Source organism: Conger conger, chromosome 10 (assembly GCF_963514075.1).
Source record: "Conger conger chromosome 10, fConCon1.1, whole genome shotgun sequence".
Taxonomy (NCBI): Eukaryota; Metazoa; Chordata; class Actinopteri; order Anguilliformes; family Congridae; genus Conger; species Conger conger.
Window position 1 is genome coordinate 34,179,781 of NC_083769.1, and position 16,609 is coordinate 34,196,389.

The 16,609-nt window shown below is 42.1% G+C and overlaps 1 protein-coding gene across 1 annotated transcript in view; it reads left to right on the top strand.

Annotated features, from left to right (window-relative positions):
- bsna (bassoon presynaptic cytomatrix protein a) overlaps positions 1 to 16,609 on the top strand; it is a 116,004-nt gene that overhangs the window by 15,174 nt on the left and 84,221 nt on the right. The window contains exon 2 of the mRNA XM_061258193.1: positions 4,352 to 4,775. Coding sequence (XP_061114177.1) covers positions 4,352 to 4,775 — 424 coding nt within the window. The remainder of the gene's footprint in view (positions 1 to 4,351; positions 4,776 to 16,609) is intronic.

Genomic DNA, 16,609 nt, shown 5'->3' on the forward strand with positions numbered 1-16,609 from the left:
TTGCTTTCTACACCCTGTAATGACTTACACTGCCTGCACTAGACTCCAGTAATAGAAGAATTCATCTGAAACGTGTTGGTGCTGCATCATGTTGAAAGGCTTTGCCCATGTGTGCATTTCTCCTCAAAGTACACTAATACCTCTTTGAAAATATATTGTATTCCCACAGGTCCTTGTTTACAGTCCTAATATTCTGAATCAGTCAAAAATACTTGCAGTTTGTTGAGCTGCCCACATAATGGAATGGATCCACCTCTTACTTAGTATATGTTTCTTTATAAGAATGTACAGCATACTGCATGCCACTGAAATGTTCTTGTATATATTTCATGGGCTGTGATAAACACCCGTGCAGTAATATAAAGAAAAACGGGTCTTTGAAGAGCTCTTCCTCACGTCCATATTGTAAAGAGATGTTTTGCTTCTCACACAATTCTATTTTCATTTCAAGATGTTTTCAAATTTTGACTGAAGGTCTATTCTTTATTACTCAGGTTTTTCAACACATTTCCCTCAATCAGAAAATAAATAATACACCTGACTGCCAAATTTACATTTCAAACCTGTACTTTGAATGGAAGGAAATACACATAAATATTTTAATATTAGTTAAACTTAAACTTAAGTAAACACCTCAGAAAAATAGTACTTAATTAGCACTCAATTAATTATTGAGTTTTTCCTACCAGACTGAAATGAATTAAAAGAAGAGGAAGTATTGGAAAAAACTATCACTAGTGAGGAAAAACTGTCAAGTGTAACAACCTCTGAGGTTTTATCTGGCACGACAATTGGCATTTAGTTTAAATGAGATATTAGATGGTCTAAAGATATTGTGCTCTCTGTGTGCTTTCAAGCTGCTAAGAACAAAAAAATTGGAGGTTTGTGTTTGTTTACAATTACAGCATACCCCAGAGATATATTTTGGCTGGGACAGTTCATGCTTAATTATGTATGCATTTATTTTGACCACATTAGTGCTTCAAATATCACATTATAATCAACACGTTAAACAGTCATCAGATGACAGCCATTAAAAGCCTGTCACTCCTCACTTTCTGTTCACATGTTTGTCTTCACCATTTGCTCAAGAATTTTATTTAGTGACAGTATTTATGCCCCACAGTACCAAGCTATGGACTCTGTAAATAAACCACTGAGGCATAGCACTTCTCATGGAAGTAATCATATAGGCTACAATGTCTGTGTTTGGCAGGCATGAATGGCTTGTTTTTGAAATTTCATATTTCTCCTGTGCTGTGCTGCAGTTTTCTGCACTTGTGACTAATGAGTCAGAACAAGCCGATGGATGAAATGGCAGAAATATTGAGGAATCCTGTGGCGTTCCTTTCTAAGACCTGACAATGACCGTATCTGTGCTTTACTGGTCATTAGATAGTGAAGGTGTGTGCTGTAGAGTACAATAAACACAACTACTAAGGTTAAATTAATACCAACTGCATTGCTGTGTATTTAGGTTGTTTCATTATTGGCATAGGTCATCCGTTCAGTAGAAATGGCAGATTTGTATTGGGAGGTTGTGGTTGGGCCCTTAGCAGAGCCCATTCAGATACTGTTCTGTGTTTAATTCATGGTGGTAACTTCCAAACTATGCCAAAAAATGTGCTGACTACAGCTATTACATTTGTTTACATATGACAGCATAAAATACACTAACTAGCAGTTTTCAATTTTCATGGTTAAATTAGGCTGGCACCTAATGTTTGAGTGACAGTACACTGCAACTGAGTTATGTTAACAGAGAAATTACAAAGGTAGAAGTATGAAGTAGGATTTTAGGGTGTGACAGAAAAAGAGAGAAAAACGGGATAGCTCTGGCCGTTGTGGGTCCAGGAAGGGGGGCTGGAGCATGTTTACTCCAGAATGTGGTGCGCTGTCCATTCAGAACCTCAGATGGGCCAGTGGTCTGAGTAAGCTGCAGGACCATGGACAGCCCCAGCCACACTCACAGGCAGGGTCTCAGCTGTAACTCAGCACCAATCAGGACAATGAGTTACAGCCACGGCCTAATCACCGGGCTTCATAAACAGCCCCCAGGGCCTGCAGCGAGAGGCTTGTGTTTGTTACATGGCTGGTAGGTTTGTGGAATGGTTTTGGCCTGCCTGCCTGCCTGCCTGCCTGCCTGCCTGCCTGCCTGCCTGCCTGCCTGCCTGCCGGCCGGCCTGCCTGCCTGCCTGCCTGTTGTGGGGTACTTTGTGTGTTCATGTCTTTTGTGAATCTCGTTGCTTTGTTTTTGTTCTTGTGCTTAGTAAAAGGTGCTAAGTCATATTTAGCTTTTTGTCTGTTCACCTCATGATGTAGTGGCCACCCCAGCGCTGTGACAAGCAATAGTTATGTTGGCCTGTATTAAATCAATTTAACTTCATTTATTACAAATAATTTGCTCCAATTGCATTGACTATTTCTGCTGCAAGGAATAACTCAACAACAGAGCTGAGAATTGTCAGGCTCAGGTGGTTATTTAAAAAAAACATGCAGTGGTATCATTTGTCATTTGAGTTTTGCAAGAGGTGTAAAAGGAGAATGACCTGAGAATACCCTGCAATTTCGTATAGAGAACATGCTGCCAACAACAGGACAATAAGAGACCATTTTAGAATCCGTCTTTGTGAAACTTCAAGGATAGATTACTGCCAGCAGTACTTGCCAGGCAGAGAAAATACTATTGCCTTTTATGATTGTTAAAGACTTCATTAAACTATACAATAAGTGCCATTGAACAGTTCCCATTTAAGAGGAGTGATGTATATGTCGATCACAATTTTAATGATTAACGGATGTAGAAGTCTATGTTCTTACCTGAGGTGATGGGAATGATGGATTGAGTTGATGCCCATTGGCAGTTATGCTGAAAGATGTTGGCTATTACCGTGTTAATGGCTGCTAGCAATTTGCACTTATTCAGAACACCTCTCTCAAATATAACAATATTTAGAGAAGCTTTTAAAGCCTAATTGCACTTATGTTTTAAACTTATCAATTATTTAAAAGTGAAGATGATATAACTTGCCATTTAGCATTTCCAATAGAATTTTGTAACTTGTTTCAAAAACTTACTTTAATAAGGTCTCTCTGAAAATGTCCTTTTGAACAGCAGGCACTGTAATTGGGTTTTAATTCTGTGCCGCATTACCATATTGAATATGTATTGTGTAAAACCTCCCAATAGCAGAGGTGTATTTATGGTTGCTCGTCTTGCCAATTACAGTGCCTCTTATGTAAGATCTTTTCATGGTGATGCTAAATGATTGGCTACCAGAAGTATACAAGCTGGTGGATTGTAATGTTTAAATTCTATTTGACTGCAACAGTCAACAAAAGGCCAGGGAATTGGACATGCCAATACATCTTCCTACTTTCCCACACTGTCTTTATGCTAATCCATCACCATTGAGATTGGAGGTCAGGGTTCATGGAATGTTCCAGTAGACTGCTGGAAATATCCCTCTGACGGGTTCTGTCAGGATAGGGCACTGCTGGCTGGAGATGGCAGGAAGTGAACTCCACCCAGCTTTCCCAGATAACAACATGACACACAATCTGACATGTACTCAGGTGGACTTTGGGGAAAAATAATAAACATAAAAATGTTGTCATAGGAGGATTTCTTTAACCAATATTATGTCCCTGTAGCACATTGTCCATCTCATTTTATCTGTACTTTCATAATAGTGCAGCTTTTTTAAAAGTCTTTTTGAAAGCTTTTGGAAAATTGCTGAACTGTGTAAGTATCTGTCAAACATCAAGCCTGGGTGTGGGTGTGTTGAGAATCCGTGACTTTAGTGTGCCTTGTTTCACTGGGAGATCAGCTCAAGCTCAAATTAATGACAAACCTACAATTAATACTGTCTCACTTCATTTCCCTCTCTGCTTAATAACATTTTGTGTGAATTGCTTGTCATAAATGGGCCTGTTAATATCTTAACCCCTGCGCTGCTCACCGATACTGTCTGCACAGTGATGAGTGTGCGAGTGTGGGTTCATCTGTACCTCTCCAAGGGACCGCAAAGAGCTCTGACAGCTTAATTGCTGAACGTTATATTTCATAAAACAAAATCGATTGATTGAACTTTGCCGCGCGGTATGAACATGGGAGATTCCATATCTAAGTAAAGAAAGGCTGCTATGCACATCCAACCCAAGTAGGATACAGGTGCAAACGCAGACCTTGCTAATGAAGACCTTGCCTGACAAAGACCTGGTTGAAATGTTGCATCAATGAACCTGTGGAAGCAAAAATTCAGTTTATGGACATATTTGTATTTTTTTCTGATAGATGCCATGTCTAATCATTTGTCTGGTTGTGTTGTGTTGGCAGGCTTGCAGGGAGACCCACCCAGACTGACCACTCACCCGGGCCCAGGACTGGGGCTCAGCCGGGGTATGGAGACAGCAGAGCAGGGGGAGGGAGCCGGGGGGAGCCTTACAGACTGGCCACTCACGAAAGCCCCCATCAGCCCCCGTCGCCCTCGCCCTCCCAGGGGCAGGGGCAGCACGCGGCCCGGCGCAGCCTCCAGGTGGACGTGGGTGGGGGCAGGACGGGGCGATCGCCCTCCATGTCGCCAGACCGGAGCGCCCCCAGCTCGCCGTACTCTGTGCCCCAGATCGCCCCCCTGCCCAGCAGCAAGCTGTGCCCGGTGTGCAACACCACGGAGCTCACCTCCCACGACCAGCCAAACTTCAACACCTGTACGCAGTGCCATGCCACGGTGTGCAACCAGTGTGGGTTCAACCCCAACCCCCACCTCACTGAGGTAGGCTCTTCCTCTCATCGCACCTGAGTGATGTACACCCCCCCACACAAACACACACACAACAGCTGACATAAGCGCTTCCTGTCACTGCAATCAACCCCCACTTCATCAAAGTGGAAGCTTCCTGTGATTTTTGATTCATTTCAACTCCAATGTTGGCTTGACTTGCAATTACAACCAACCAGCACCTCAAAGGGTCTTTCCTTAAGAACACCTGACCAGGGCATACTGACCAGTCCAGCATTGTAGGGTGTTTTACAGATCTGTGCTAATGCCTGAAGCCCTGGATCATCAGCTTAATCACAGGTGCTGGAAGAATACGGGGTCGTTCAATCCGGAAATCCAGCAGGAAACAGCCAAGTTTGCTGAGATGTTCCTTTTGACTGCGAGTGAGCTTTGCCAAGAAGTCATTTGGATAATTAATCCAGTGCGCAAAAGAAAAAGGCAGAACCCAGCTGCTTTGGATGAGTCCTCGCCCTGACGACGTCTGCTGCAGTTCTGGGGAAGGGCACCGTGTGATGCACCCAGACTGCAGGATGGTCACAGGAAGCCTGACAGGGCAGGTGTCAGGAGCATGACCACCCTGCTGCTAATGGGGGTTTCCTGGCTTACTGATCTTTGGGGACCAAGTAATTGCATTTTAAATCACCCCCACGGTCCTTAAATCCATTGACCTCTTCCTGGTCCCAGATCAGTCATTAACAAGAGAGGGCTGAAAACGGATTCAAATTCAGCCTGGAAGTGTAGACTGATTGAACAGTTTCTGCAAGTGCTAAGTATCTGTGGCACATTGTCTAGTGACCTTACCATGAGTACATTTAAATGAAGTTTTCATTCACTACCAATAAAGCGCACTTCATTTGGCGTGATATCAGATTCTGCCTATCGGCTGTAATCATAAAATTGATTTATCCTCTGAAATGTATTTTATACTTCATCAAGACAATGAATGATACATTCCTCATATTTGGCAACTGGGATAGGGTGTAATAACATACTAAAAGCAAATGTTGAGGAAGTTCCTTTAAAATCACAGACACCACATCTCACTGGAGCACAAAGGACTTCCTGTTGCCACACAGAGGCCAGACATTGATCTACTCTGGATCGTGGAGCAGACCTAATTGAACTGATTTCAATCAGATTATCACGGGCGAGTGAGGCGTGTCAATAGGGGTGATGGTAATTAAAGTCATTCTGCTGCCTTGTACATTTGTGAGCCAGTGTTTAAACCGCTCCGTGGCTGATCCTCATTTCAGCTGGCATTTCATCAATCACAGATTCGGGGAAAAAGAGCTGGAATCAGGGATTCTCGGATGAATGGCACTGGAGTTCCGAGGTCTTAGGAAATTCTGGCACATGTATGCTGTGAGGCGCTGGGCTTCTCCAGGGATCTGACTCGGAGAGTGATATTGTCGTGAGCCATCCGCTGGCGGTGACAGGCTGCCTCTCCCTCGCCCTCTAATCCATCAGAACATGTTTTGACAGAAGCGATTGGCATGAAATCAGCGAGGCTATTTCCCTGCTTTAAACTGCAGCTTTGAAATGGCAGCACTTCTCTGTGTTTAAACCTCTGCGCTGAGCTTGCGTGTGCACTCTGCACTCCCAGGCTGGGTGTGACATGGTACAGCATGGCCACAGGTCCTCATAGCAGAGGGGGTAAGGTGATGGGGCAGCTCAGTAGCTAAGGTGCTTGGCTGGGATCTGGTAAATTGGTGGTTCAAGCCCCAGTGGAGCCACTATAAGATCAGTGCAGTGTTGGGCCCTTGAACAAGGCCCTTAACCCTGCATTGCTCCAGGGGGCATTGGTGCCTGCATAGTTTAATCAATATATATATTACAATATATAACTGTAATGTCAGTGAAATATCTAACATTATATAATAATATATAATGGCAGGTCATATAGTAGACACGGCTTTGGTTTCCAAATAGCCATGATACATGTACTGTGAAAAGAGTTGTTGCTTGGCTTACAGCACTAGTGCTGGAGGCACAGTATAAGTTGATGGGTATCTGTGCTCATAAGCGTCATTTGGTGAGATGCACCTGTAACTGGTTCTAGCAGTGCAAAGCCCTGTGTGTGTGTGTGTGTGTGTGTGTGTGTGTGTGTGTACAATGCATGCATATGTCTGTGTAAGAACTAAGTGACTTACTTCTACAGATCATTCACTGTGTGTGTGTGTGCTTGTGTGTGCATGTGTGCTTGTGAGTAAGTGACTTATTTCTACTGTGTGTGTGTGTGTGTGTGTGTGTACAAGGTGCACCTCCAAAGGTTCAGTCAAGCTCTCCATTAGAGTGTGCAGGCTGGTGAGGGACTCTGGGCCTCTCAGGTGTGTTATGGAGACGCAGAGAGGGGAATGAAAGGGCAGGGCCAGTGTAATTGGCTCTGAGCGCCGTGAGAAAGCCAGGGGGGAGGGGGAGTTGGGCTGGCTTTGAAGAGACAAAATCAATCGCCCTACTTTTGGTCATGACCTCAGTCTGTGTGAATCTGCTTTGTGTGAGCCCAGACAGACACATTGAACATTCCTTGCTTCCTCAACACCACATTCAAATTCTGCTAATGAAACACAATCAATAAAGATGAGCTCGAATACATTTTAAATTCTTACTATATGTGGCACGAGGGCATCTGCCAGTGTGCTCAGAAATACGGATCACACTGACTGAGAACCTGGGGAATCAAAGGGAAAAACCAGTGAGAAGCTTAGTCATAAAATTACTTTCTCCTAATTTCAAAATGAACTTGAACTCCTTGATATCTCTCACCCTCTCTCTCCCTTTCCCTTCCCTGTCTCTCTCTTCCTCTTTCTCTCTCTTTCAATTAGGAAGCTTTTTTGATTTTGCATTAATTAAAGACAGCGAAATAATAGGAAGTAAAACCTGCATTAATTGGAAAGATACCTTAATGTTTGCAGAATGTAAAGGGCTGTGGTGGGAATAGATTCACACTGTCCTCTGACTGAGGTACTCATTATAAGCAATCAAACCAATTTTCATCACCATGTCACACTTTATTTCTAACCATCAGATATATATTATTACTTTTACTTAGTATGTATCACCTAGTATGTATCAATAGTTCAAATCTTAGTTTCATTTATAACCCATAATATATTTTTGTGTTTGCTATGGATGCATATTTCCTCCCTGACCGGAGTGAACACAAGACCCATTTTCCTGGTGACCGAACTAAACCATAATTCTTCATTGAGTATCTCCATTAGCATGCTGAGAAGTGTGACAGCATGAATGCTTATAAAATGAGCTATAGGATTAGACTTTATGCGAGACTGACTGGACTGTATAGCAGCGAGCGTCTCTGCATGGGCAGATATGACTGGGAGCCAGAACGCGGGGCTCCGAAGGTTAATGGTGATTTAAAAGGAAATGAAATAGCTTGCTGATAAGCACTGTGAGTGCTGAAAAGTGTTCAAGGCCATCCATGTATGAAATGCAACAACGTGCCGCCCACGCTCACCGGAATTTGCCATGATGAAGCGTCAAAATGATAAGTGCAGAAAGGTTCAAAATGATTCAGGCTGGAGTCAGGCGCCGAACCTGATGGCATAGACATGCATATATAAACTAACAAGCAATATTAATATGTAAAATATGTACATCTCAGATCTGATATGTACATACCCTTGTCTGTACCCTTGTTTTGGGGTAAACACATTTGAACATTACAGATTAAAATGGTAGACTAACAGATCCGGTTCAAGGCCAGTTCATGTTAAGGCATCCTCATGTGTGCCTTTTCACGGCAATTTACCTCATGCTGGAGGTGCAGTCTGCCCATCTGAAGTAATTGGGGCGTAAAACCCAAGAGTGGCTATAATTCTCATTGATTTATAATTAATTGCAATACAGTGTGTGGCATGGGATTTATTGTGCTTTCTTGTAATGTCTTTTCTTGTCTAGTCTTATTTTGTAATCACCTTTTTCCACCTCTGCAATATCTCCGACTCAGACCCTATTTTACCACAAACTCTAATCCACACACCTGTAACATTCACACTGGACTGTTGTAATACACTTCTAACATGTATCCCAAATCGTGCTATCAACAAATTACAACTAATCCAAAATTCTGCTGCTTGATTGTTAACCCACAGAAAACCACATGACCACATTACTGCAAATAGATTGGATGGATACATTTCAATCAAAAAAACTAATCTTAAACACGGTAACCTAGGCGTAACCAAAATGCATGTTGGTACTCAAATGAGTAGCACAATGGAGTTGGACAGCAAAATATCAGTTATCAACTATTTTTCAATAATAATTACAGTGACTAATGAACTAAGGGAACACTCCAATAATTAATGTGAAGGATAAACCATAATGGATAAGGAAGGATTGGATTTCCCCCAGTTTAATTATGCATGGTTGAATCTGTTACCTTTCTGAACCTAGGTGAGAAAATTTCATGTGTGAAATTGACTTGCATTAGTTTATCTCAGTTATCCAGGTAGTTTATTGCATAAGCATTTATTCCAATGAAATTACATCCAATCAATATGCCTTACGGAGGTGACTGCTAATTTGTGCATGTATTATGTTATACTATATTATATTATAGGTTTTGTTTTTATGAATAAAAATTACATGTGGTGTGTTTTCCCTTCCCTGTAATTATAGAAAATAAACTCTGGACTGCCTAGATTAGATTATGTAAAAATTATTCCTATAAATATAGAGAGGACATTATAGGATAATTCAGCATCAGCTACCATACTTCTGCATCAGCCTAATTCTGCCATGCCAAGACAAGCCCATCCTGCTGGTATCGAAACTACTAAAATCCACTATCACATTATGCTCTAAGGACTGACAGTAAACATCTGTGGCCATGCTGACTCAGCATGTTCAGGTCTATCTTATTATATTTGTCTAGTGCTTAAACTGATGTTGTCTCCTCCAATCATAAACCTGGTGATTTTCTTCAGAAATCACACCTTCCAGATGGGCCATCATTCATAGAGGCAGTTTTGTAAATGGAGAAGCATTGAAACAGCCAGTATGTTGCTGATGACAGTGGCACATGATGCGTGCTGGAGCAAGCAGAAGCGTGCACTTCAGTGAGCTGAGCTAATCAATCCCAGTGGATTGTGGGTATATTAATTCAACATGACAGATTTTCTGGGGAAAGTGCAATATCATAAATAGAAGCCCATATGGTAATTTATTCCTGTATGGAAAAGATGATGCATAATTTTTATGTATGTATGAATGCACATGTATGCAAGCACTTGCGTGCATATACTATGTGTATATTGCATGGCGAAATCAATATGACCAAACGTACGAACAAGAATCAGTATTACTTCTCCATAGGAACTCGAAAAGGGATTGGTGTTTTAATTCTATTTCAGATTTAGTGTACATGTTCTACTGTTTCTACTGGTATTTTTATATATTTACACTAAAATTCCAGCTTTACAGTGGCTGCATTTCCAGGTTTATGGTTGAAGCAAAAAAACACATTTCAGTGGTGTTATTTTTCCAGAGTCTATACATGAGTAAATAAATTGTATAGCATTTATTTGCAATTATGAACATATAAATTAGGGATTCTTTCCTGCTCAGTTCTTAGGAAGTGCACGCTCTTCATTCTCAAGGAGCTGTATATTAGCGGTGATATAGGAAGCAGTGCTGCACTTTCTCTCAGTTATTTTTGAAGAAAAAGCTGGTAATATACATACAACCTCCTTCCCCCCTTTCCACCCATGATGTACACTACCGTTGAAAAGTTTGGGGTCACCTTGTCTTTTTCTGCTTTTTATATTGTAATCAAACATTTCATACGTGCGCAGACTCAGAGCTTTTATTAAATGGTATTTATATACATCTTGGTTTCACCATGTAGTAATTACAGCACTTTTTATATGTAGTCCCCCATTTCAATGTTTGAGACAAATTAACATCAAATTAACATTAAAACCAGTCTGGTTTTCCTCGCAGATGTTCTGGTTGTGTTAAGCCCTATATATTTCAATGTTAACATCAATACAGTTACACTTTATATAAGCTGGTGGACCAGGCCTTTTAAAAAATTTTCCCATTTCATTCTTCAGTCAATGAATAAAGTAAAATTTCATTGAAAACTAGTTTATTATACAATCCAATAAATAAATATGAATGTCCCTGAAACAAACAGAATGCAGCAGGGCTGCGTGTTGTTCCCCTAGCGGTTACCTGAACAGCGTATTACATGACAACATAGCACTATATAGTACTTGGTGTGAAAATAGATTTTTGTGTTTTACGACCACTCAACAACCCATAACATGCAATACACCTTTAAGCCTTTTGCTGAACCATTCATAAAAATTCTGGCCTGCATGAGCTGACACAAGGCGCTGGGTGTCTGCTCACTTCCACTGAAATAGCCCGAAGTTGCCAGGGCCTGTTTTACTGTGCTGCTTATAAACTAAAGGGCCTGTGGTGTTTTCTGAAACAGTCACAGTCATAGTGTGGTATGTGCCTGTGTTTATATGTGTGTGTGTGTGTGTGTGGTCGTGTGTGCGTGTGTGCGTGTGTGCGTGCGTGCGTGTGTGTGTGTGTGTGTGTGTGTGTGTGTGTGTGTGTGTGCGTGTGTGGTCGTGCGTGTGTGTACCTTTGTGGGAAACCAGAAATGTATAAAGCAATCTCTAACTCCCTCTGAAAGTGCTGGGCAGAGAGTGATTTCCCTGTGGGTAAATGTGTGTGCATATATTTCTGGCGGTAACGTGCAGTGATTTTCTGCTCCAGTGCAGTGAGCGGTGGCAGGTTCTGAAGGTATTGATCTCAGACCTTGCGCCGTCCTCTGCTGCAGAAAGTCCAAAAGCCTTAATTGTCAGCAGGAGTAATCCATACCTGGCCAAATGAACTTCCACAATTTCTGCCTGATATTTGCTTTATTCCTTCACTGAATCAGCCCATTGACTTAAACAAGGAAAGGAGAATCCACCCACAGGTTTGATGTCTGAATCTTGTGTTTCAATCAAAAGCTCAGGCCAGTGAGATGCTTGTGTTTGGCCTCAGTGTTTCTCTGTGTTATTTACAGTATCTTGCCTTATATAGGCCAGTTATGCATTTCTCTTTTTATGAAGGAGAGCACTTTTAAAATCGCACAACACTGCAAGTGACATCTGACAGCCCTTGATATTTGAAAATTCACATTGAAGTGTACAGTATGAAGTATTCTACGTGATTGTTATCTTAAGTACTGTTTTTCCTGAATATATCAGTCTGGTTTCCTTGTCATTGTATGAAAATGATAAGGCAGAGGATGACTAAGTTTTCCAAATTTTTTTCCTAAAGTTCCAAACTGAAGCTGCCATAGTTACAACAGCAGCAAGCAGAGAACTTGTGAAACTACAGATTTTAACTAAGGTTTCTGTACTCAATGGCAGTGATGAGAGTTTCTCTGAAGACCTTCATCCCTGTGCTTTTTCTCTGTGTGAAAGCACAGCCTCCTTGCTGAGGAAACATCAGCTCTGTTTTAGCCAGTCCCCTCCTTGGACTGATGCCTCGCATTGCTGCATGAAGAGGAAGTGTATTCATTTGTCCCACTCCTCCACTCCCCTATTTGCTTGATCCATTACTACAATTTCTCCAGGATTCATGTCTTTTTTCTATTTCCATTATCTGCTGTTATTTCCTGTTGTACCTACCAGTCAACAGCCATTCATCAACCGTGTCTGCAGGAAGTAAATAAGAAGTCTGGGTCAAAGCAAGGACTCAGGATACAAACACGAAAGTCATATCATATCTACCCCCAAATATAGCCACATTCCTCAAACTATCCCTGTGCTTCCAAACAGTGGAGCAATATGATATGGAAGCATTTTATTTTTGCCTTCCATTTTTTATATCCCGAAGCTGTCATGGATACGAGGGGTGCTGCGGAATGCAGAGGTGTCAGGTTTCATCAGACTTTGACAGGAGGTGCTCTTTCCCTGTCCTAACAAGGTCACCGCCACCACGTACATGAGGTCTGGTAGTCAGCAGGTCTGAGGCTCTCACACGACCAGCATCTAAAACATGTGTGACTACTGCCCCCTGCCATGGCGCTGGCTATAGCTACAACTGGCATGTCCTCAATATATTGGCAAAACAACATAATTCTCAGTGAGAAGAATGGAAAATCAACATACGTACATTAATGACACGATATGCAATAACACAAATAGAGTAATATGAATAAGAAATCAAAATGTACAGTTCTGGAATGGTCATTGATGGTCATTACTAATTGTCTATCATAAATGATTTGCTAAGGGACCTGATGGTTTACAACAAAAAAAAAACTTTCTTTTTTAGAATATTTAAATGATGAACTATTTGCCCCTTTCTCAGGTGGAAGGTATTTGCAGGCAGTTGTAATGCTCTTTAGATGCAATCCATCAGAGAACTGGGAGCCAGCAAAGACTGTGTGAACCAACCACTAGGGCTCGGTATTGGAGGACCATCTCCTGATAGCCAGAAAACAGTTCACATGCTAATGAGAGCTCTGTTTTTTCCACTGCTGCTCCTTTTAGCAGTATTCTCTGGAGCAATAGACATTTAACCAAGCTCACAGCCTCTCCTGATCTCAATCAATACACACTGAGGGGTCTCTAGGTCAGCACAGAGTCAGGGCCAGTCAAACAGGAGGACCAATGGTCTTTGTATCTTATGTAACCAGATTTAAAATATCTTTGATCTCAGGTTATGGTTACATTACATTAATGGCATTTGGCAGATGGTCTTATCCAGAGCGTCAGACAGTTGATTAGACTAAGCAGGAGACAATCCTCCCCTGGAGCAATGCAGGGTTAAGGGCCTTGCTCAAGGGCCCAATGGCTGTGCGGATCTTATTGTGGCTACACTGAGGATCGAACCACTGACCTTACAGGTCCCTGTCATGTATCTTAACCACTACTCTTGTGGTTTTTGGAGTAGATATTCAGTCGTTACATTTTTATGTATGACATGTCATTCATGAATACAATTTCACTGTAGCTATGCAAGATGTTTCTGAATGCTGGGTCCTAACAGGGATCCAAACACATGGGTTTTGAATAGTCTGTGTCTAAACTTTGCTATATTGCCCGTGATTGATGTGCAGGTGAGCACTTATGACATTGTGAGTACTGTCAGTGAAGTTAAACTGAGAGAAAACCCTGCTGATATGCTGTCTACTGAAGTCGTTTTGACTGGCCGAGCTGCACTTGGAAAGTTAACGCTAAGTAAAGATGTGCTGATTAAGTATGATTCCAATAACGTCCCAGGAGTGTGCTTCTGCAACTTCTGAAGCTTCCTCTCCTGTACATGACTGGATAATATAAACATCCCGAGTGCTGTGTGTGTGTGCGTGCATGTGTGTGTGTGTGTGCGCGTGCACATGCATGCGTGTTCGCGCGTGTGAGCATGTGTGAACGCAGCTCCATTTAAGCTTATTGAAATTAATTATTTTCATGTTTCCTGGTTTTGGGAGTTGATTGGAATCTTCATTAGAAATCCTTCTTGTCACAAACTGCAGTGTTCAGCAGATAATTCTCTCGCCAGAATCTTAGCGTGCCTGCTGAGGTGGAGATATGCAAGGTCATTGTGTGCGTGTGTGTACGTGTGTGCGTGCATTGGACAGGGGGTTGGTCGAGGTAGATGCTGCTGAGGGTGTGTGTAGTTGTATTTGGTTGTGTGGGTTATGCCAGCAGTGTAGCATGAATGTGTGTTTTAGATGTTTTGTGTGTAGATGTGTGTAGTCCATCACTGCACACCCACTCCTGTTCCTCCTCTGCCCTGTCTCTACCCCCCACTTCCTCTCTCACACTGACCCTCTGTCTCTACATTGCAAGGGTGGTAGTGTAGATAATTTTTTTACCTTAGGCATGGCACGAATGCACCCTTCAATAGTCCACGAAGGTGTAGGGCTGGCCTCTTATGTATTCAACATTGTTTTTTCCCCTTATGATTCATCTTTATGTGGCATATTCATAGCTGCAGCATGAAGCTTTTGTAAGTTATGGGATATGTCAAACATCCCCCTCCTCGCATTATCAATGTTCTGTGAGAATCTCTTAGGCGATATCAAAGAACAACATTCTTTCAATTCTGTTTCCCGCTGCATGTGCCTTCCAATACATCAGTAAATTGTACAATTGTAGAGATGATGATGGTAACTAGTAATGATGATAATTAAAAGGCATCTCATTATCAATTTCTATTTATTTTTGGCTTGTCTATTTGTGGGAAACTATAAATATTATGCAGTCATCACCTAACCACCAGAAAAAGACATACAAGGTGTCAAAACTATTCTCTAGTGTGAAACATTTGCATTTCCAGTTGCTGTGACGTCTGGAGCCAGCTGCTTTGAGTAATTTCTAGTGTCCGGATTTTAAGGGGAAATCCACAGATCCAATACTGAAAAAATAAACACCAAACTCATACAGCAATAATGAGACTGATTGATTCAGTTCAGTTTGATCTAGAACATCATCAGTACAAATGAAAGGAGTTGATTTTGACCATATACTGTAAATTAATCTCAGATGTGTTCTATACACAGATTGGATGGTCAATAGGGGGCTAATTCTAGTAAAGGGTGATCTCTGTGGAGAAGAGTTTATTGTTAATAAGGTTACTCACTTTGGTCCTGCTGTGCTCTGTAATGGAAGGTATACTGTGTTCATTATCCGAGAACCTTGCTGGTCCCTGTAACCCCGTCTCTCTCTGTCTCACCTCCCGTTTAGCTTTCTCCCCATTCAATTAAATGAAGCTCAGTTCAGTTGGGTTCATTCAGTTAAATGAAATTGAATTAGAGTATGCTTTATTGGCATGCCTATATATTGTACTGTACTGTCCTGGCAAAGTGAATATGAGTCTGAAACAAAATGACTGCAAAAACCTGAAAAAGGTTGTAATTACCAAAATGGATGACTTTAACACATGACTTTACCACCTTCCCCCTGTCTCTACCACCCCCTCCTCTGAAGATGAATCTGGGAATGGAGTTACTCATACTGTTGCAGGGAAAGAGAGCACTGACTTCCCTGCGGCCAATCCCCCACTTACTGACTGGAGCCATATTCAAATAGACTGCTGTGTAGATACCCCCCCTCCATCTTCTCAACCGCCATTTCCTCCAGTCTCTCCCTCTGCATCTTCTTCTGTGTGAGCCAGTATGCGTGTGCACTGTGGGTCACGAAAGGTCATGCATCAGAGCACTCTACCCTGTCCATGGTTAGTTAGAGTCTAAAGATGCATTCTGACACAAATTCCAGCAGCGGCTGATGGTGAATTGAACAGACTGACTCTCATTGTTCTCCCGTGTGTGAGAGATGCCTACTACGAGGCCATTTCTCTACAATCTCTGCACTTTGCCTACCTGTGCACTAAAAGCACACAAAGACTCAAATAGTCCAGAGTGCCTTTAGAATCATATTAGAGCAGCGCTTGGCACAGCCTAGCGATTCCCTCCACACTGTGTGGATGGAGTAAGTCAAGCAGAAGACAAGGGGGATTAACTAAGCATGTGTGAGCTCTGAGTCTGTGGATGTGCGTGTGTGTTTTCGGAATCCACTCATAAGCCCAGATGAACAAAGTTCATTCCAGACTGCTGGATCATGGGAAGATGTCAGCATGTTGTGTGTGCACTCAAGCCTGCAGATGCAACAGAGGAAAGGATTAAACACCCTGGCAGAACATGCCATGCCACGGAAGCGCTTTAGAAAGCCAATGCTCTGCTCCAGGTATGAGGGGGTGTTGGCAGCGATTCGGGGGAGTGACATCAGGGGCTCTGCTGAATTTAAACAGGCACTGTAAGGAACAGCTGTGTCCAGCTCGTCTCTGGGTTGAGA